The 14,957-nt window shown below is 46.5% G+C and overlaps 1 protein-coding gene across 1 annotated transcript in view; it reads left to right on the top strand.

Annotated features, from left to right (window-relative positions):
* The first annotated feature begins 306 nt into the window (after positions 1-306).
* The window catches only part of SLCO2B1 (solute carrier organic anion transporter family member 2B1), a 203,641-nt gene continuing 188,990 nt past the window's right edge, over positions 307-14,957 (top strand). Inside the window, exon 1 of the mRNA XM_040339922.1 lies at positions 307-352. Coding sequence (XP_040195856.1) covers positions 314-352 — 39 coding nt within the window. The 5' untranslated portion in view covers positions 307-313. The remainder of the gene's footprint in view (positions 353-14,957) is intronic.

Here is a 14,957-nt window from a genome sequence, read left to right as displayed (position 1 = left end):
TCAGAGGAATTGTTGGGCCCTTTTATGCTCACCTGCGCTCTTATTGGCTGTATTTTGCTGGGTAGATGGGCAGCAGCAGACACCTCCCTCATCCATACTGACACAGCCATCTCTCTGTTTTGCAAACTTCTATGTTCTAAATGCGGAACCTTGCAATCCAAAATAAACTTCAGTGAATGAGAGGCCTGTAATGTGGAAAAGTCCTCTCATTTCTCCACACACCCATATAGCACTCTCCCTATAATTACAAACCTCTGTTTGCAGCTCCTCCCATAGAAATAGAAAATAACTTTCACTTTTCCATGGAAGAGGAATGGTGACAGAGTGTGCTGGAGGTGGTGGCAGGAATCAGGTGAGTGTCAGCAGGCCAGGTGTGCATAGTCCAGGTGTGAGCACAGCCCCTAGGCTGCATTGCTCAGATATCTCAGTGTCTACGGGTCTGGGTGGTATGTGTCACACTTCCACACTCTGCCGGCATTTCCTCTGCAGGGTGAGAGGGACATCCCGGAGAGGGGTTTCGGAATCCCAGGAATTCATATTGCAAGGATAAATATACCAACTGCAGAAGAGAAGGAAGAGTCAGCTATGACCTATGAGAAGTTTGTAGGACTGGGGACCTGGGATGTCATGGGTTTGGACTGGCAGCGTTCCCAGAGCAGTTCCTAATTTTTATGTCACCTTATATAGTAAAAAACAACACTGCATTATTTTCTAGTTCTCTTCCTCCTTTTCCTCTTTTTCACAATCCCTCTTTTTTATTCCACCTCTCTTCATCTCTCCCTCGACCCTAATCTCTCCCTCTTCATCTCTCCCTCCACCCTAATCTCTCCCTCTTCATCTCTCCTTCTACCCCAATCTCTCCCTCTTCATCTCTCCCTCTTCATCACTCCCTCTACCCTAATCTCTCCCTCTTCATCTCTCCCTCTTCATCACTCCCTCTACCCTAATCTCTCCCTCTTCACCTCTCCCTCTTCATCTCTCCCTCTTCATCTCTCCCTCTACCCTAATCTCTCCCTCTTCATCTCTCCCTCTACCCTAATCTCTCCCTCTCCATCTCTCCCTCTACCCTAATCTCTCCCTCTCCATCTCTCCCTCTACCCTAATCTCTCCCTCTTCATCTCTACCTCTACCCTAATCTCTCCCTCTACCCTAATCTCTCCCTCTTCATCTCTCCCTCTACCCTAATCTCTCCCTCTTCATCTCTCCCTCTACCCTAATCTCTCCCTCTTCATCTCTCCCTCTACCCTAATCTCTCCCTCTACCCTAATCTCTCCCTCTTCATCTCTCCCTCTACCCTAATCTCTCCCTCTTCATCTCTCCCTCTACCCTAATCTCTCCCTCTACCCTAATCTCTCCCTCTTCATCTCTCCCTCTACCCTAATCTCTCCCTCTTCATCTCTCCCTCTACCCTAATCTCTCCCTCTTCATCTCTCCCTCTACCCTAATCTCTCCCTCTTCATCTCTCCCTCTACCCTAATCTCTCCCTCTTCATCTCTCCCTCTACCATATTCTCTCCCTCTTCATCTCTCCCTCTTCATCTCTCCTTCTACCCTAATCTCTCCCTCTTCATCTCTCCCTCGACCCTAATCTCTCCCTCTACCCAAATCTCTCCCTCTTTATCTCTCCCTCTACCCCAATCTCTCCCTCTTCATCTCTCCCTCTACCCTAATCTCTCCCTCTTCATCTCTCCCTCTACCATAATCTCTCCCTCTTCATCTCTCCCTCTACCCTAATCTCTCCCTCTTCATCTCTCCCTCTACCCTAATCTCTCCCTCTTCATCTCTCCCTCTACCATAATCTCTCCCTCTTCATCTCTACCTCTACCCTAATCTCTCCCTCTACCCTAATCTCTCCCTCTACATCTCTCCCTCTACCCTAATCTCTCCCTCTTCATCTCTCCCTCTACCATAATCTCTCCCTCTTCATCTCTCCCTCTACCCTAATCTCTCCCTCTTCATCTCTCCCTCTACCCTAATCTCTCCCTCTTCATTTCTCCCTCTACCCTAATCTCTCCCTCTTCATCTCTCCCTCTACCCCAGTGTTTCTCAATTCCAGTCCTCAGGCCCCCCCAACAGGTCAGGTTTTCAGGATTTCCATTATTTTGCACAGGTGATTTGATCAGTTTCACTGCCTTACTAATCACCACAGCCTTTTCATCTGAGGGAAATCCTGAAAACCTGACCTGTTGGGGGGGCCTGAGGACTGGAATTGAGAAACACTGCTCTACCCTAATCTCTCCCTCTTCATTTCTCTCTCTCCCCTAATCTCCCCCTCTTCATCTCTCCCTCTTCATCTCTCCCTCTACCCTAATCTCCCCCTCTTCATCTCTCTCTCTACCCTAATCTCTCCCTCTTCATCTCTCCCTCTACCCTAATCTCTCCCTCTTCATCTCTCCCTCTACCCTAATCTCTCCCTCTACCCTAATCTCTCCCTCTTCATCTCTCCCTCTACCCTAATCTCTCCCTCTTCATCTCTCCCTCTACCCTAATCTCTCCCTCTTCATCTCTCCCTCTTCATCTCTCCCTCTTCATCTCTCCCTCGACCCTAATCTCTCCCTCTTCATCTCTCCCTCTACCCCAATCTCTCCCTCTTCATCTCTCCCTCTACCCTAATCTCTCCCTCTACCCTAATCTCTCCCTCTTCATCTCTCCCTCTACCATAATCTCTCCCTCTTCATCTCTCCCTCTACCCTAATCTCTCCCTCTTCATCTCTCCCTCTACCCTAATCTCTCCCTCTTCATCTCTCCCTCTACCATAATCTCTCCCTCTTCATCTCTACCTCTACCCTAATCTCTCCCTCTACCCTAATCTCTCCCTCTTCATCTCTCCCTCTACCCTAATCTCTCCCTCTTCATCTCTCCCTCTACCATAATCTCTCCCTCTTCATCTCTCCCTCTACCCTAATCTCTCCCTCTTCATCTCTCCCTCTACCCTAATCTCTCCCTCTTCATCTCTCCCTCTACCCTAATCTCTCCCTCTTCATCTCTCCCTCTACCATATTCTCTCCCTCTTCATCTCTCCCTCTACCCTAATCTCTCCCTCTACCCTAATCTCTCCCTCGTCATCTCTCCCTCTACCCTAATCTCTCCCTCTACCCTAATCTCTCCATCTACCCTAATCTCTCCCTCTTCATCTCTCCCTCTACCCTAATCTCTCCCGCTACCCTAATCTCTCCATCTACCCTAATCTCTCCCTCTTCATCTCTCCCTCTACCCTAATCTCTCCCTCTACCCTAATCTCTCCATCTACCCTAATCTCTCCCTCTTCATCTCTCCATCTACCCTAATCTCTCCCTCTTCATCTCTCCATCTACCCTAATCTCTCCATCTACCCTAATCTCTCCCTCTTCATCTCTCCCTCTACCCTAATCTCTCCCTCTTCATCTCTCCCTCTACCCTAATCTCTCCCTCTTCATCTCTCCCTCTACCCTAATCTCTCCCTCTTCATCTCTCCCTCTACCCTAATCTCTCCCTCTTCATCTCTCCCTCTACCCTAATCTCTCCCTCGTCATCTCTCCCTCTACCCTAATCTCTCCCTCTTCATCTCTCCCTCTTCATCTCTCCCTCTACCCTAATCTCTCCCTCGTCATCTCTCCCTCTACCCTAATCTCTCCCTCTTCATCTCTCCCTCTTCATCGCTCCTTCTACCCTAATCTCTCCCTCTTCATCTCTCCCTCTTCATCTCTCCTTCTACCATAATCTCTCCCTCTACCCTAATTTCTCCCTCTTTATCTCATGGATACGACGGCGCATATTTACACTTACGCGGCGTATCTGTAGATACGCCGGCGTGAGTCTTTCTGAATCTGGCTAAGAGCGTCCTTCTGGATGATAAACTGGGTATTGCCATCCTCAGTATAAAACTGGGATCAATTCTATGAAAAAAATCAAATATTTGGGTCTTCAAGGAGTGTGTCCTGTACTGGGGCTCACAGCAGCTGATTCCTACACCATCAATTTAACATACAGTATGTGTTTTTTCTTTAGGCCCATACACGCGATCGGATATTCCGACAACAATTGTCCGACGGACGTGTTTTGTCGGACAATCCAACCGTCTGTATGCTCCATCGGACAATTGTTGTCGGAATTTCCGACAACAAATGTTGGCTGCGCATGCTCTCAAATTGTCCGACAACAAATGTATTACGTCGGATTATCCGATCGTGTGTACACAAGTCCTTCGGACTAAAATCCAAAGTACAAACACGCATGCATGGAAGCAATGCTAACCATAAGACAACATTAGCAGAAGTTGCCCAAAGGGTGGCAGGATAGAGCAGAAAAACCACGTAGTACATCTATTACGTCACTACGTTCATATTTGTTGGCTGAAAAAGTCCTGCCATGTTCACGGCCAACGCCCTTCGGACAAAAATCCACGGAAAAATTTGTTTGAAGTCCGATCGTGTGTATGAGGCTTAACTGTGGGGGGGATGGTCCCACAACAACATGACAGATCACTGCTCCCGAGGACAGGGAGCAGTAGATCCCTGTCATGTTGCTAGGCAGAACAGGGAAATGCCTTGTTTACATAGGCATCTCCCCGTTCTGCCTCTCCGTGTCTCGATCGCGGGACCCCGGCGGACACAATGTTTGGAGACTCAATACAGCAGGGGTTGACAATTTTGCTTGGAATCTAGGAGTCAGCTAAAAAAGTTAGGAGCCAGAAAACCCCGTCCCGACGAGCTTGCGCGCAGAAGCGAACACATACGTGAGCAGCGCCCGCATATGTAAACGGTGTTCAAACCACACATGTGATGTATCGCCGCGATTGGTAGAGCGAGAGCAATAATTCTATCCCTAGACCTCCTCTGTAACTCAAAACATCCAGCCTGTAGATTTTTTAAAACATCGCCTATGAAGACTTTAAAGGGTAAAAGTTTGTCGGCATTCCACGAGCGGACGCAATTTGAAAGCGTGACATGTTGGGTATGAATTTACTCGGCGTAACATTATCTTTCATAATATTAAAAAAAATGGGATAACTTTACTGTTGTCTTATTTTTAAATATAAAAAGTGTAAATTTTTTCCCAAAAAAGTGCGCTTGTAAGACCGCTGCGCAAATACGGCATGACAGAAAGTATTGCAACGATCGCCATTTTATTCTCTAGGGTGTTAGGATAAAAAAATATATAATGTTTGGGGGTTCTAATTAGAGGGAAGAAGATGGCAGTGAAAATAGTGAAAAATTACATTAGAATTGCTGTTTAACTTGTAATGCTAAACTTGTAATACCAACGGCCACCACCAGATGGCGCCAGCTTACACATTTGGTGGTTATAACTTGTAATACCTACGGCTCACCACCAGATAGCGCCAGCTTACACATTTGGTGGTAATAACTTGTAATACCAACGGCTCACCACCAGATGGCGCCAGCTCCCTCTTCAAAGCCAAGTCGCCAGGACCCTATTTCTAGTCGCCATGGCGACCTGGTGCCCGGGATTTGTCGAGCCCTGCAATACAGCATCTATTTCATGCACAGTTTTGCAAAACATGAAGGAAAAATCACCTGGATCCACACCAGATACTGCAAAAATGTCCTGCTGTGTGTATGCATACCAAGTTCACGGACAACTCCCTTCGGACAAAAATCCACGGAAAAGTCAGATGGAAGTCCGATCATGCGTATGAGGCCTAAGTCTCCAGCCACCTCCAATAGAGGGAATAAGGTGGGTGGATTCTAATGTATGCATTTTTCATTGTTAGACAACAATAGCAGAAGTTGCCCAAAGGGTGGCTGAAAAAGTCCTGCCTTGTGTATGCAGAACAAGTTTACGGTCAACGCCCATTCGGAGTAAAATCCGAGGAAAAGTCAGATGGAAGTCCGATCGTGTGTATAAGGCTTAACTATGGGGGGGATGGTCTCACAACAACATGACAGATCACTGCTCCCGAGGACAGGGAGCAGTAGATCCCTGTCATGTTGCTAGTCCTCAGTCCGATCGTGTGTATGAGGCTTTAGATTTGTACATAAACAAACAAAACCAATTTATATTTTGAACCTTTCATTAGACAAACATTTAGTTAGCTGTATATTTGCTGCGCAGAATGTGGGACCCAGTGGCGGTGCATCCGTAAAGGGCGCAGTAGCGCCACCTCCCTTCTCGCTCCTGCACCACCACTGGAAACAATACATAGATTTCATTGCATGAATCTATCTATTGTCGCTGCTTCCGCCCACTATTCAGACGGCCGGCCCCCTGGCGAGCGCCGGCCATCTGAATAACGGCAGCTGGTTGGCTGTGGAAATGTCTATCGGAGCCAGCGGGGGATTGTGGAGGAGGATGGATGACCGAGAAATCTGGTGGTATTTTGGGGCAATCTGGCGGCATTATAGGGGCACACTTGCGACAATTGATGGGCACAGTGGTGACAATGGCATGGCACAGTGGCTGTGTTTGGCATGGCACAATGGCGTCAATTGATGGGCACAGTGGCGACAATGGCATGGCACAGTGGCTGCATTTGGCATGGCACAGTGGCGACGATAGGCACAGTGGCGACAATGGCATGGCACAGTGGCTGCGTTTGGCATGGCACAGTGGCGACAATTGATGGGCACAGTGGCGACAATGGCATGGCACAGTGGCTGCATTTGGCATGGCACAGTGGCGACAATTGATGGCACAGTGGCTGCGTTTGGCATGGCACAGTGGTGACAATTGATGGCATGGCACAGTGGCGACAATTGATGGCATGATACAATGGCGACAATTGATGGCACAATGGCTACGTTTGATGGCATGGCACAGTGGCTGCGTTTGATGGCATGGCACAGTGGCGACAATTTTATGGCACAGTGGCAACAATTTTATGGCACAGTAGCTGCGTTTGATGGGCACAGTGGCGGTAATTGATGGGCACAGTGGTGGCAATTGATGGGCACGAGGCTGCAATTGATGTGTTTTTTTTTTCGTTAGTTTGCGCCCCCCAAAAAAAAAAAAAAAAAATTGAGCACCAGCCACCACTGGTGGGACCATTAAAAATTAAATATTTGACCAAAACAATGGGGTAGATTCAGCAAGCAATTACGCCTGCGTATCCATAGATACGGAGCGTAATTGCTAAGTAGCGCCGGCGTATCAACTTTCTGTATTCAGAAAGCTCGATACGCCGACTGTAGCCTAAGATACGACTGGCATAAGGCTCTTATGCCGTCGTATCTTAGGCTGCATTCTGACGCTGGACGCTAGGTGGCGTTCCCGTATTTGTCAGCGTAGAGTATGCAAATTGCATACTCACGCCGATTCACAAACGTACGCGCGCCCGGCGGTCGTGTTTTACGTCGTTTGCGTTCGTCGCTTTCGTCGTAAGGCTGCCCCTGCTATTAGCAGGGGCAGCCAATGTTACGTATACCCGTCGTTCCCGCGTCGCGAAATTTTAAATTTACGTAGTTTGCGTAAGTGGATCGTGAATGGCGCTGGACGCCATTTACGTTCACGTCGAAGCAAATGACGTCCTTGCGACGTCATTTACCGCAATGCACGTCGGGAAATTGCACGTCGGGAGCATGCGCAGTACGTTCGGCGCGGGAACGCGCCTAATTTAAATGATCCACGCCCCCTACGGGATCATTTAAATTGCGCGCGCTTACGCCGGGCATTTTGCCGGCGCGCCCACGCAATTTACGGAGCTACTGCTCCGTGAATCAAGGGCAGCGCAGTCAATTTGCAGGGGCGCAGGGCAAAAACGTTGCCCTGCGCCTCCGTAAAAAATGCGCAATTGTACTTGAATCTAGCCCAATGTCTGTAACTTTGTCTAATAGCACCTTTGCATTAAGCTACAGCTCTGATACATTGGGGTGAACCCTTCATTACTGGGTCCAGCTTACATCAATATATTACAATTGCATGTGTAAGAACTTCAAGTTTATGTTTAAAAAAAAAACAAAAAAAAAACAACCTCTTCCCGACCATATTATAATTTCTCATTGCTTGGGTGTTGTTAGTTTTTATGGTGCCATCATACATTTTTTTTTTATTACAGAATTATGTGTTTGAAAAAAAAAACAATTTTTACAGCCATCATAAAAAACTTTTATGATGGTCGTAAAAAATGTTTTTCTTCAAAAACATAATTCTGTAAAAAAAGAAAAGAAATGATGATGGCACCAGGGCTCTTCCATAAGTTTTAGCTAGATAACACAAATCCTTTGTTTCCATCTGACATTTTTTACCTGATGTGATAACATAATAAATGATAACAGTGCCGCGTGGTCACGCAGAGATTTCCGTAAATCCGAACTATTCTTCAGGCTGACCTCGGCACATACAAGGAAAAAGGGGCGCATCATTTCCAATCCACACATTGGGCCAGATTCACATAGGTCAGCGGATCTTTGGATCCGCGTAACCTATGTGATTTAAGATCCGCCGCCGCAAGTTTTTGAGGCAAGTGGGTAATTCACAAAGCACTTACCTCAAAACTTGCGGCGGCGTATCGTAAATCCCCCGGCGGAATTAAAATTCCGCGGCTAGGGGGAGTGTAGTATTTAAATCAGGCGCGTCCCCGTGCCGATTTAACTGCGTAGGCGCTGTCCGTGAATTTTACCGGCGTGCATTGCTCCCAATGACGTCGCTAGGACGTCATTGGTTTCGGCGTGAGCGTAACTTGCGTCCGGCGCTTTTGTGAATCGACTTACGCAAACGACGTAAAATTGCAAAATTTGACGCGGGAACGACTGCCATACTTAACATTGGCTGCGCCTCATAGACCCAGGGGTAACTATACCCTGGAAAAAGCCGAACGCAAACGACATAAAAAAAAAGCGCCGGGCGGTCGTTCGTTTCGGAATCGGCGTAACTGCTCATTAGCATAATCGTCGCGTAAAAGATAGGGAAGCGCCACCTAGCGGCCGGCCTGGAATTGCAGCCTAAGATCCGACGGTGTAACACAATTACACCTGTCGGATCTTAGGGATAGCTATGCGTAACTGATTCTATGAATCAGTCGCATAGATACGACCGGCAGAACTCAGAGATACGACGGTGTATCAGGAGATACACCGTCGTATCTCTATGTGAATCTGGCCCATTCTGTTTTTGATTTAAAAAATAAAAATAAATAAAAAACAAAAAGCACCAACAATCTGTATATGACAGAACGGAAAGCTCAAAAACTATAAAACAACTGGCTGCAGGTGGTATCTTTCCTAATAGGGTGTGTGGAGTTTTGAGAGCCGATCGGCTGCTCTTCTGACAGGGGGGGGGGGGGGCTGTGCTGATTGATTATCAGCGCAGCCCCCCCCCCCCTGAGGATGTCCAGGGATGCCACCAGGACCACCAGGGATGCCCACCACCAGTCACCACCAGGTATGCCACTCAGTGCCCACAATGGATGCCAATCAGTGCCCACAGTGGATGCCAATCAGTGCCAAACAATAATGCCTGCCAATCAGTGATGCCCATCGGTACTGTATCAGGAGTCACTTTTGGGCACAGATTGAGCCAGGAGATGGGGTACACATGTTGGATTGTTTTGGCGTGGACAGTGATTTACAGTATATTCCTTAATGCCTGCAAAGAATATTCTATGACTCATTTCTATGCTTAGCCCTGACTAGTGACATGCTAATTGAGTCAGGGCCTGGAAGACATTCCATTGTCCTTGTGTAAAGGTGTTAAGCCAGGTCTGCTCCCAGACCTCTAATTATGTATGCTAAATACTGTTTATGTGTGGAATGTACTTGTCGGAGACAGAGCGTCTGTCTGGGGATGTGGATTGAAAGGAGATCATTGTGTGATGGTGTTTTGTTTGTTATGCTGTTAATGAAGGAATGTTTAGTAATTAGCCTTATTGTGTGATTAGGGGGTTGAGATTTCATTGTCCCTTTGAATACTTCCATGCCTTGTACTGTATATAAGCTGAGAAGAAACCATTAAAGTTGTGTTCATTTTGAAACCAGTAATGGAGCAAGTCTCGTTATTCTGGGATGTCTGATGTCTGTTGGACGGTTGGAGTGTCAGATAAGCTGTCTTGGATGGGATGGAAGGTCGTAAACGGTGGTGACCGTTACAGGTACCATCCATCAGTGTTCATCAGTGCCACCTATCAGTGCCCATCCATGCTGAATCGTGCCACCTATTATTGCCCAACCATGCCGCTTATTAGTGCCCATCTGTGCTGCCTATCAGTGCCCATCAGTGCCGCCTATCAGTGCTCCCTATGTGTGCCCATCAGTGCCACCTATGTGTGCTTATCAGTGCTGCATATCAGTGCCTATTAGTACCGCCTATCAGTGCTACACATTAGTGCCCATCATCAGTGCCCATCAGTGCCACCTCATCGGTTCCCATCAGTGCCGCCTTATCAGTGCCTGTCAATGCAGCCCCATCAGTGCCCGTCAGTGAAGGAGAAAACGTACTTACTTACAAAGTAACAGAAAAAATAATCCCAGAGGTGATCAAATACCACCAAAAGAAAGCTCTATTTGTGGGAACAAAATGATAAAAATGTAGTTTGGGTACAGCGTAGCATGACAGCGCAATTGTCATTCAAAGCGTGACAGCGCTGAAAGTTGAAAATTGGTCTGGGCAGAAAGGTGTATAAGTGCCCGGTATGGAAGTGGTTAAGAAGGCCATTTTACTTAATTTCCCTTTTTTTAAATGCACTGGGCCAGATCCTCAGAGCGAGTACGCCGGCGTATCTACTAATACGCCGGCGTACTTTCAAATTTCCCGCGTCGTATCTTTAGTTTGAATCCTCAAACCAAGATACGACGGCATCTGGGTTAGATCCGACAGGTGTACGGCTTCGTACGCCTTCGGATCTTAGATGCAATACTTCGGCGTCCGCTGGGTGGCGTTCACGTCGTTTTCCGCGTCTGGTTTGCAAATTAGCTATTTCTGACGATCCACGAACGTACGAGCGGCCGGCGCATTCCTTTACGTCGTCTCTAGACGGCTTTTACCGGCGTATAGTTAAAGCTGGTATTTTGCGGCGTATAGTTAGACTTGCCATGTTAAGTATGGCCGTCGTTCCCGCGTCGAAATTTGAATTTTTTTTTTGTGTAAGTCGTCTGTGAATCGGAATGTACGTAAGTCACGTCTAAGTTAAAAAAATGACGTCCTAGCGACGTCATTTAGCGCAATGCACGCCGGGAAATTACGGGACGGCGCATGCGCAGTTCATTCGGCGCGGGGACGCGCTTCATTTAAATGAAACCCGCCCACTAATCGCTGATTTGAATTCAGAGATACACTACGCCGCCGTAACTTACGGCGTGAATTCTTTGAGGATTCAAAGTAGCCAAAAGTAAGTTACAGCGGCGTAGCGTATCGCACATACGCTGCGCCGATCTATTTCTATGTGGATCTGGATCACTGTTTCCACTATCGAAGGAAATAATACATGTGTAAATGTAACCTTCTTTTTATCATGTTTGGAAAACAGATTCAAAATAATTGTGATGACCACATTGTATATCATTTACCCGGAACATTTTGTTCTGATATACTGTACAATGTAGTCATATCATGGGTGTCCTTGCCATCCCGGCACATTCTTTTATGAGACAGGAAAGGGAGGGGGTCTGCCCAGAGCTAACATCACACGCACAAGATGTAGAAGTAACCACTTGGGATCCGCGCTATGGACAAAAGACGTCCACAGCGCGGCTCTCAAGTGCCGAGTGGACGTCTTTAGACGTCCTGTTGTTGTCTTTCCCCGTGCGCGCCGCTGGGGGCGCGCAGAGGGGAAACAACGTGCCCGGCGCATCGCTCGGGAGCCGATGCGTGTGCCTGGCGGTCGCGATGTCCGCCGGGTACCCGCGATCGTCGGTTACAGCAGGGACGTGGAGCTCTGTGTGTAAACACAGAGCTCCACGTGCTGTCAGAGGAGAGGAGACCGATCTGTGTCCCTTGTACATAGAGACACAGCATCGGTCACCCCCCACACAGTTAGAACACACCCAGGCTACACATTTAACCCCTTCCTCACCCCCTAGTGTTAACCCCTTCCCTGCCAGTCACATTTATACAGTAATTAGTGCATTTTTATAGCACTGATCGCTGTATAAATGTGAATGGTCCCAAAATTGTGTCAAAAGTGTCCGATACGTCCGCCGCAATATCGCAGGTCTCACAAAAAAATCGCAGATCGCCGCCATTACTAGTAAAAAAAAAAAAAAAAAATCATAAATCTATCCCCTATTTTGTAGGGTCTCTGGGCCAAATCCACAAAAGGGATACGACGGCGTAACTGCTGTTACTCCGTCGTATCCCTGTTTCTATCTTTGGAACTGATCCACAGAATCAGTTTTCCATAGATAGGCAGAAGATCCGACATGTGTAAGGGACTTACACTGTCAGATCTTAGGATGCAGTACCGCAGCCGCCGCTGGGGGCATTTCGTGTCGAAATGCCGCCTCGGGTATGCAAATTAGCACTTACGGAGATCCACGAAGCTTTTCAGCTTCGTTTTTTCTCCGTAAGTTTTAGTTTGCAAACGCAAAATTAGGGCTGCTTTTACAAGGTGTAAAGTTAGTACACCTTGTAAAAACAGACCTTTCTGTCCAGCGACGCGATTTTTTTTTAATTTTTTATTTTTTTTTTCGCGCCGTATCTTTTTTTTTTTTCGACGCAACTTTATTGACCCGTCGCAATCCACAAAGCTCGGCGTAACGTAATTTCGCACTATGCACGTCGGGAAAATGACGTCACGAGCATGCGCAGTACGGCCAGCGCGGGAGCGCGCCTAATTTAAATGGGAATCGCCCCCATGAAAATAGGAACGCCTTGCGCCGGCGGAATTTAAGTTACACAGCCCAAAATTTCTAGGTAAGTGCTTTGTGGATCGGGCACTTAGGTAGAAATTTTAAGGCAGTGTAACTTAAATGGAAAAAATTAAGTTACGCCGGGTCTTTGTGGATTACCCCCTATAACTTTTGCGCAAACCAATCGATAAACGCTTATTCCGATTTTTTTTAACAAAAATATGTAGAAGAATACGTATCGCCCTAAACTGAGGGAAATTTTTATTTTTATTTTTAAAAAATTGTGATATTATTATAACAAAAAGTAAAAAATATTGGGCCATATTCTCAAATAATTTACGCAGGCGTATCAGCAGATACGCCGACGTAAGTCCGATCCTATGTTTAAGTGTATTCTCAAACTGAGATACACTTAAACATGCCTAAGATACGACGGCCTGCGCCGCTGTATCTTAGGCTGCAATATTTACGCTGACCGCTAGGTGGCGGTCAGTGTAGAATATGCAAATGACTAGTCACGCCGATTCTCTAACGTACGCTTGCCCGCCGTAGTGTTTTAACGTTGTTTCCGTAAGCAATACGCGGCGTAAAGATAAAGATGCCCCCTAGGTGGCGTACTCAATGTTAAGTATGGCCGTCGATCCCGCGTCGAAATTTGAAAATTTAACGTTGTTTGCGTAAGTCGTCCGTGAATGGCGCTGGACGCCATTTACGTTACAGTCAAAACAAATGACGTCCGTGAGACGTCATTTAGCGCAATGCACGTCGGGTAATTTACCCGACGGAGCATGCGCATTACGATCGGCGCGGGAGCGCGCCTAATTTAAATGATCCACGCCCCCTACCAGGATCATTTGAATTAGGAGGGCTTGCGCGGATGGACTTTACGCGACGGCTTGCGCGGGTGGACTTTACGCGACGCCGCCGCAAGTTTACAGGTAAGTGGTTTTGGAATCAGGCACTTGCCACTTAAACTTGCGGCGGCGTAACGTAAAGGACATACGTTCCGCTGCCTCAGATCTATAAGAATATGCCCCAATGTGTTTGTTTTTTTTTCAAAAATTTCTGTCTTTTTATGTTTATAGCGCAAAAAATAAAAATCGCAGAGATGATCAAATACCACCAAAAGAAAACTCTATTTGTGGGGAAAAAATGATAAAAATATAATTTGGGTACCATGTTGTATGACCGCGCAATTGTCATTCAAAATGCGTCAGCGCTGAAAGCTGAAAATTGGTCGGGGCACGAAGGGAGTTTAAGTGCCCAGTAATGAAGTGGTTAAAGGTTCCAGCATTCACTCACATACATGTATATCTCTCTAAAATCACTTATATTTTCCCCATTTGTACACAACACATGCATATCATTCTCTCTCTTTTCACCTTTTAACTCTCTTTAATTGTCCCTTCCTCAAATTTGTTTTACCTCCCTAAATTCTGCTTTCCTTATTTTGTTCTGATATCCCTTTCATCCCAAGCATTGTAGTCCCATACTTCACATACTGTAGCTTCTACCGTGTTTCCCCGAAAATAAGCCCGGGTCTTATATTAATTATGCCAACAAAAGACACAGTAGGGCTTATTTTCGGGGTAGGTCTTACTATGTAATGTGATGTCTTCTCTTCCCCTCTCCCTCCCTGCCTGTCAGGAATCCCCAGTGTGAACTGAGTTAAAATGCTTGTAAAGTCCTATAATCCACTCTATTACAGTATTATATAATGTACAATGTGTGCGTTTCTGTAATATAATTGTGCCAAATACATTTGTTATAGCGCCGCTCTGTGCTTCTGTTACCCGCCGGAGCTCTCTTCCCCCGCAATTATATTACAGAAACACACACATTGTACATTATATAATACTATAATAGAGTGGATTATAGGATTTTACAAGCATTTTTAACTAGGGCTTATTTTCAGGGTAGGGCTTATATTGCAATCCTCCTGGAAAATAGCGCTAGGTCATATTTTCAGGGTAGGTCTTATTTTTGGGGCGCCCATAGTGCTCATTCCATCTTCCCTAAAATCGCAGGTTTGGTGATATCCGAATTGCGATGGATCAAATGTCTGGAGATTGGGAAGTGTTGTAGGAGTTCAGATTTATGGGAAGGGTTTTTTTTTTGTAACATTGGGACATTTTTATGGACTTTTTATTCTCCTATGATGCTTGTTTTTAATTGCTAGGTATTTGACCGGAACATGTCGTTGATTGTTATGTTTGTTGTGCGTTTTGTATCTTGTCTG

The sequence above is a fragment of the Rana temporaria genome, chromosome 2 (assembly GCF_905171775.1).
Source record: "Rana temporaria chromosome 2, aRanTem1.1, whole genome shotgun sequence".
Classification (NCBI taxonomy): domain Eukaryota; kingdom Metazoa; phylum Chordata; class Amphibia; order Anura; family Ranidae; genus Rana; species Rana temporaria.
The sequence above is the reverse complement of the archived record's forward strand: the minus strand, read 5'-3'. Positions and strand labels throughout refer to the sequence as shown.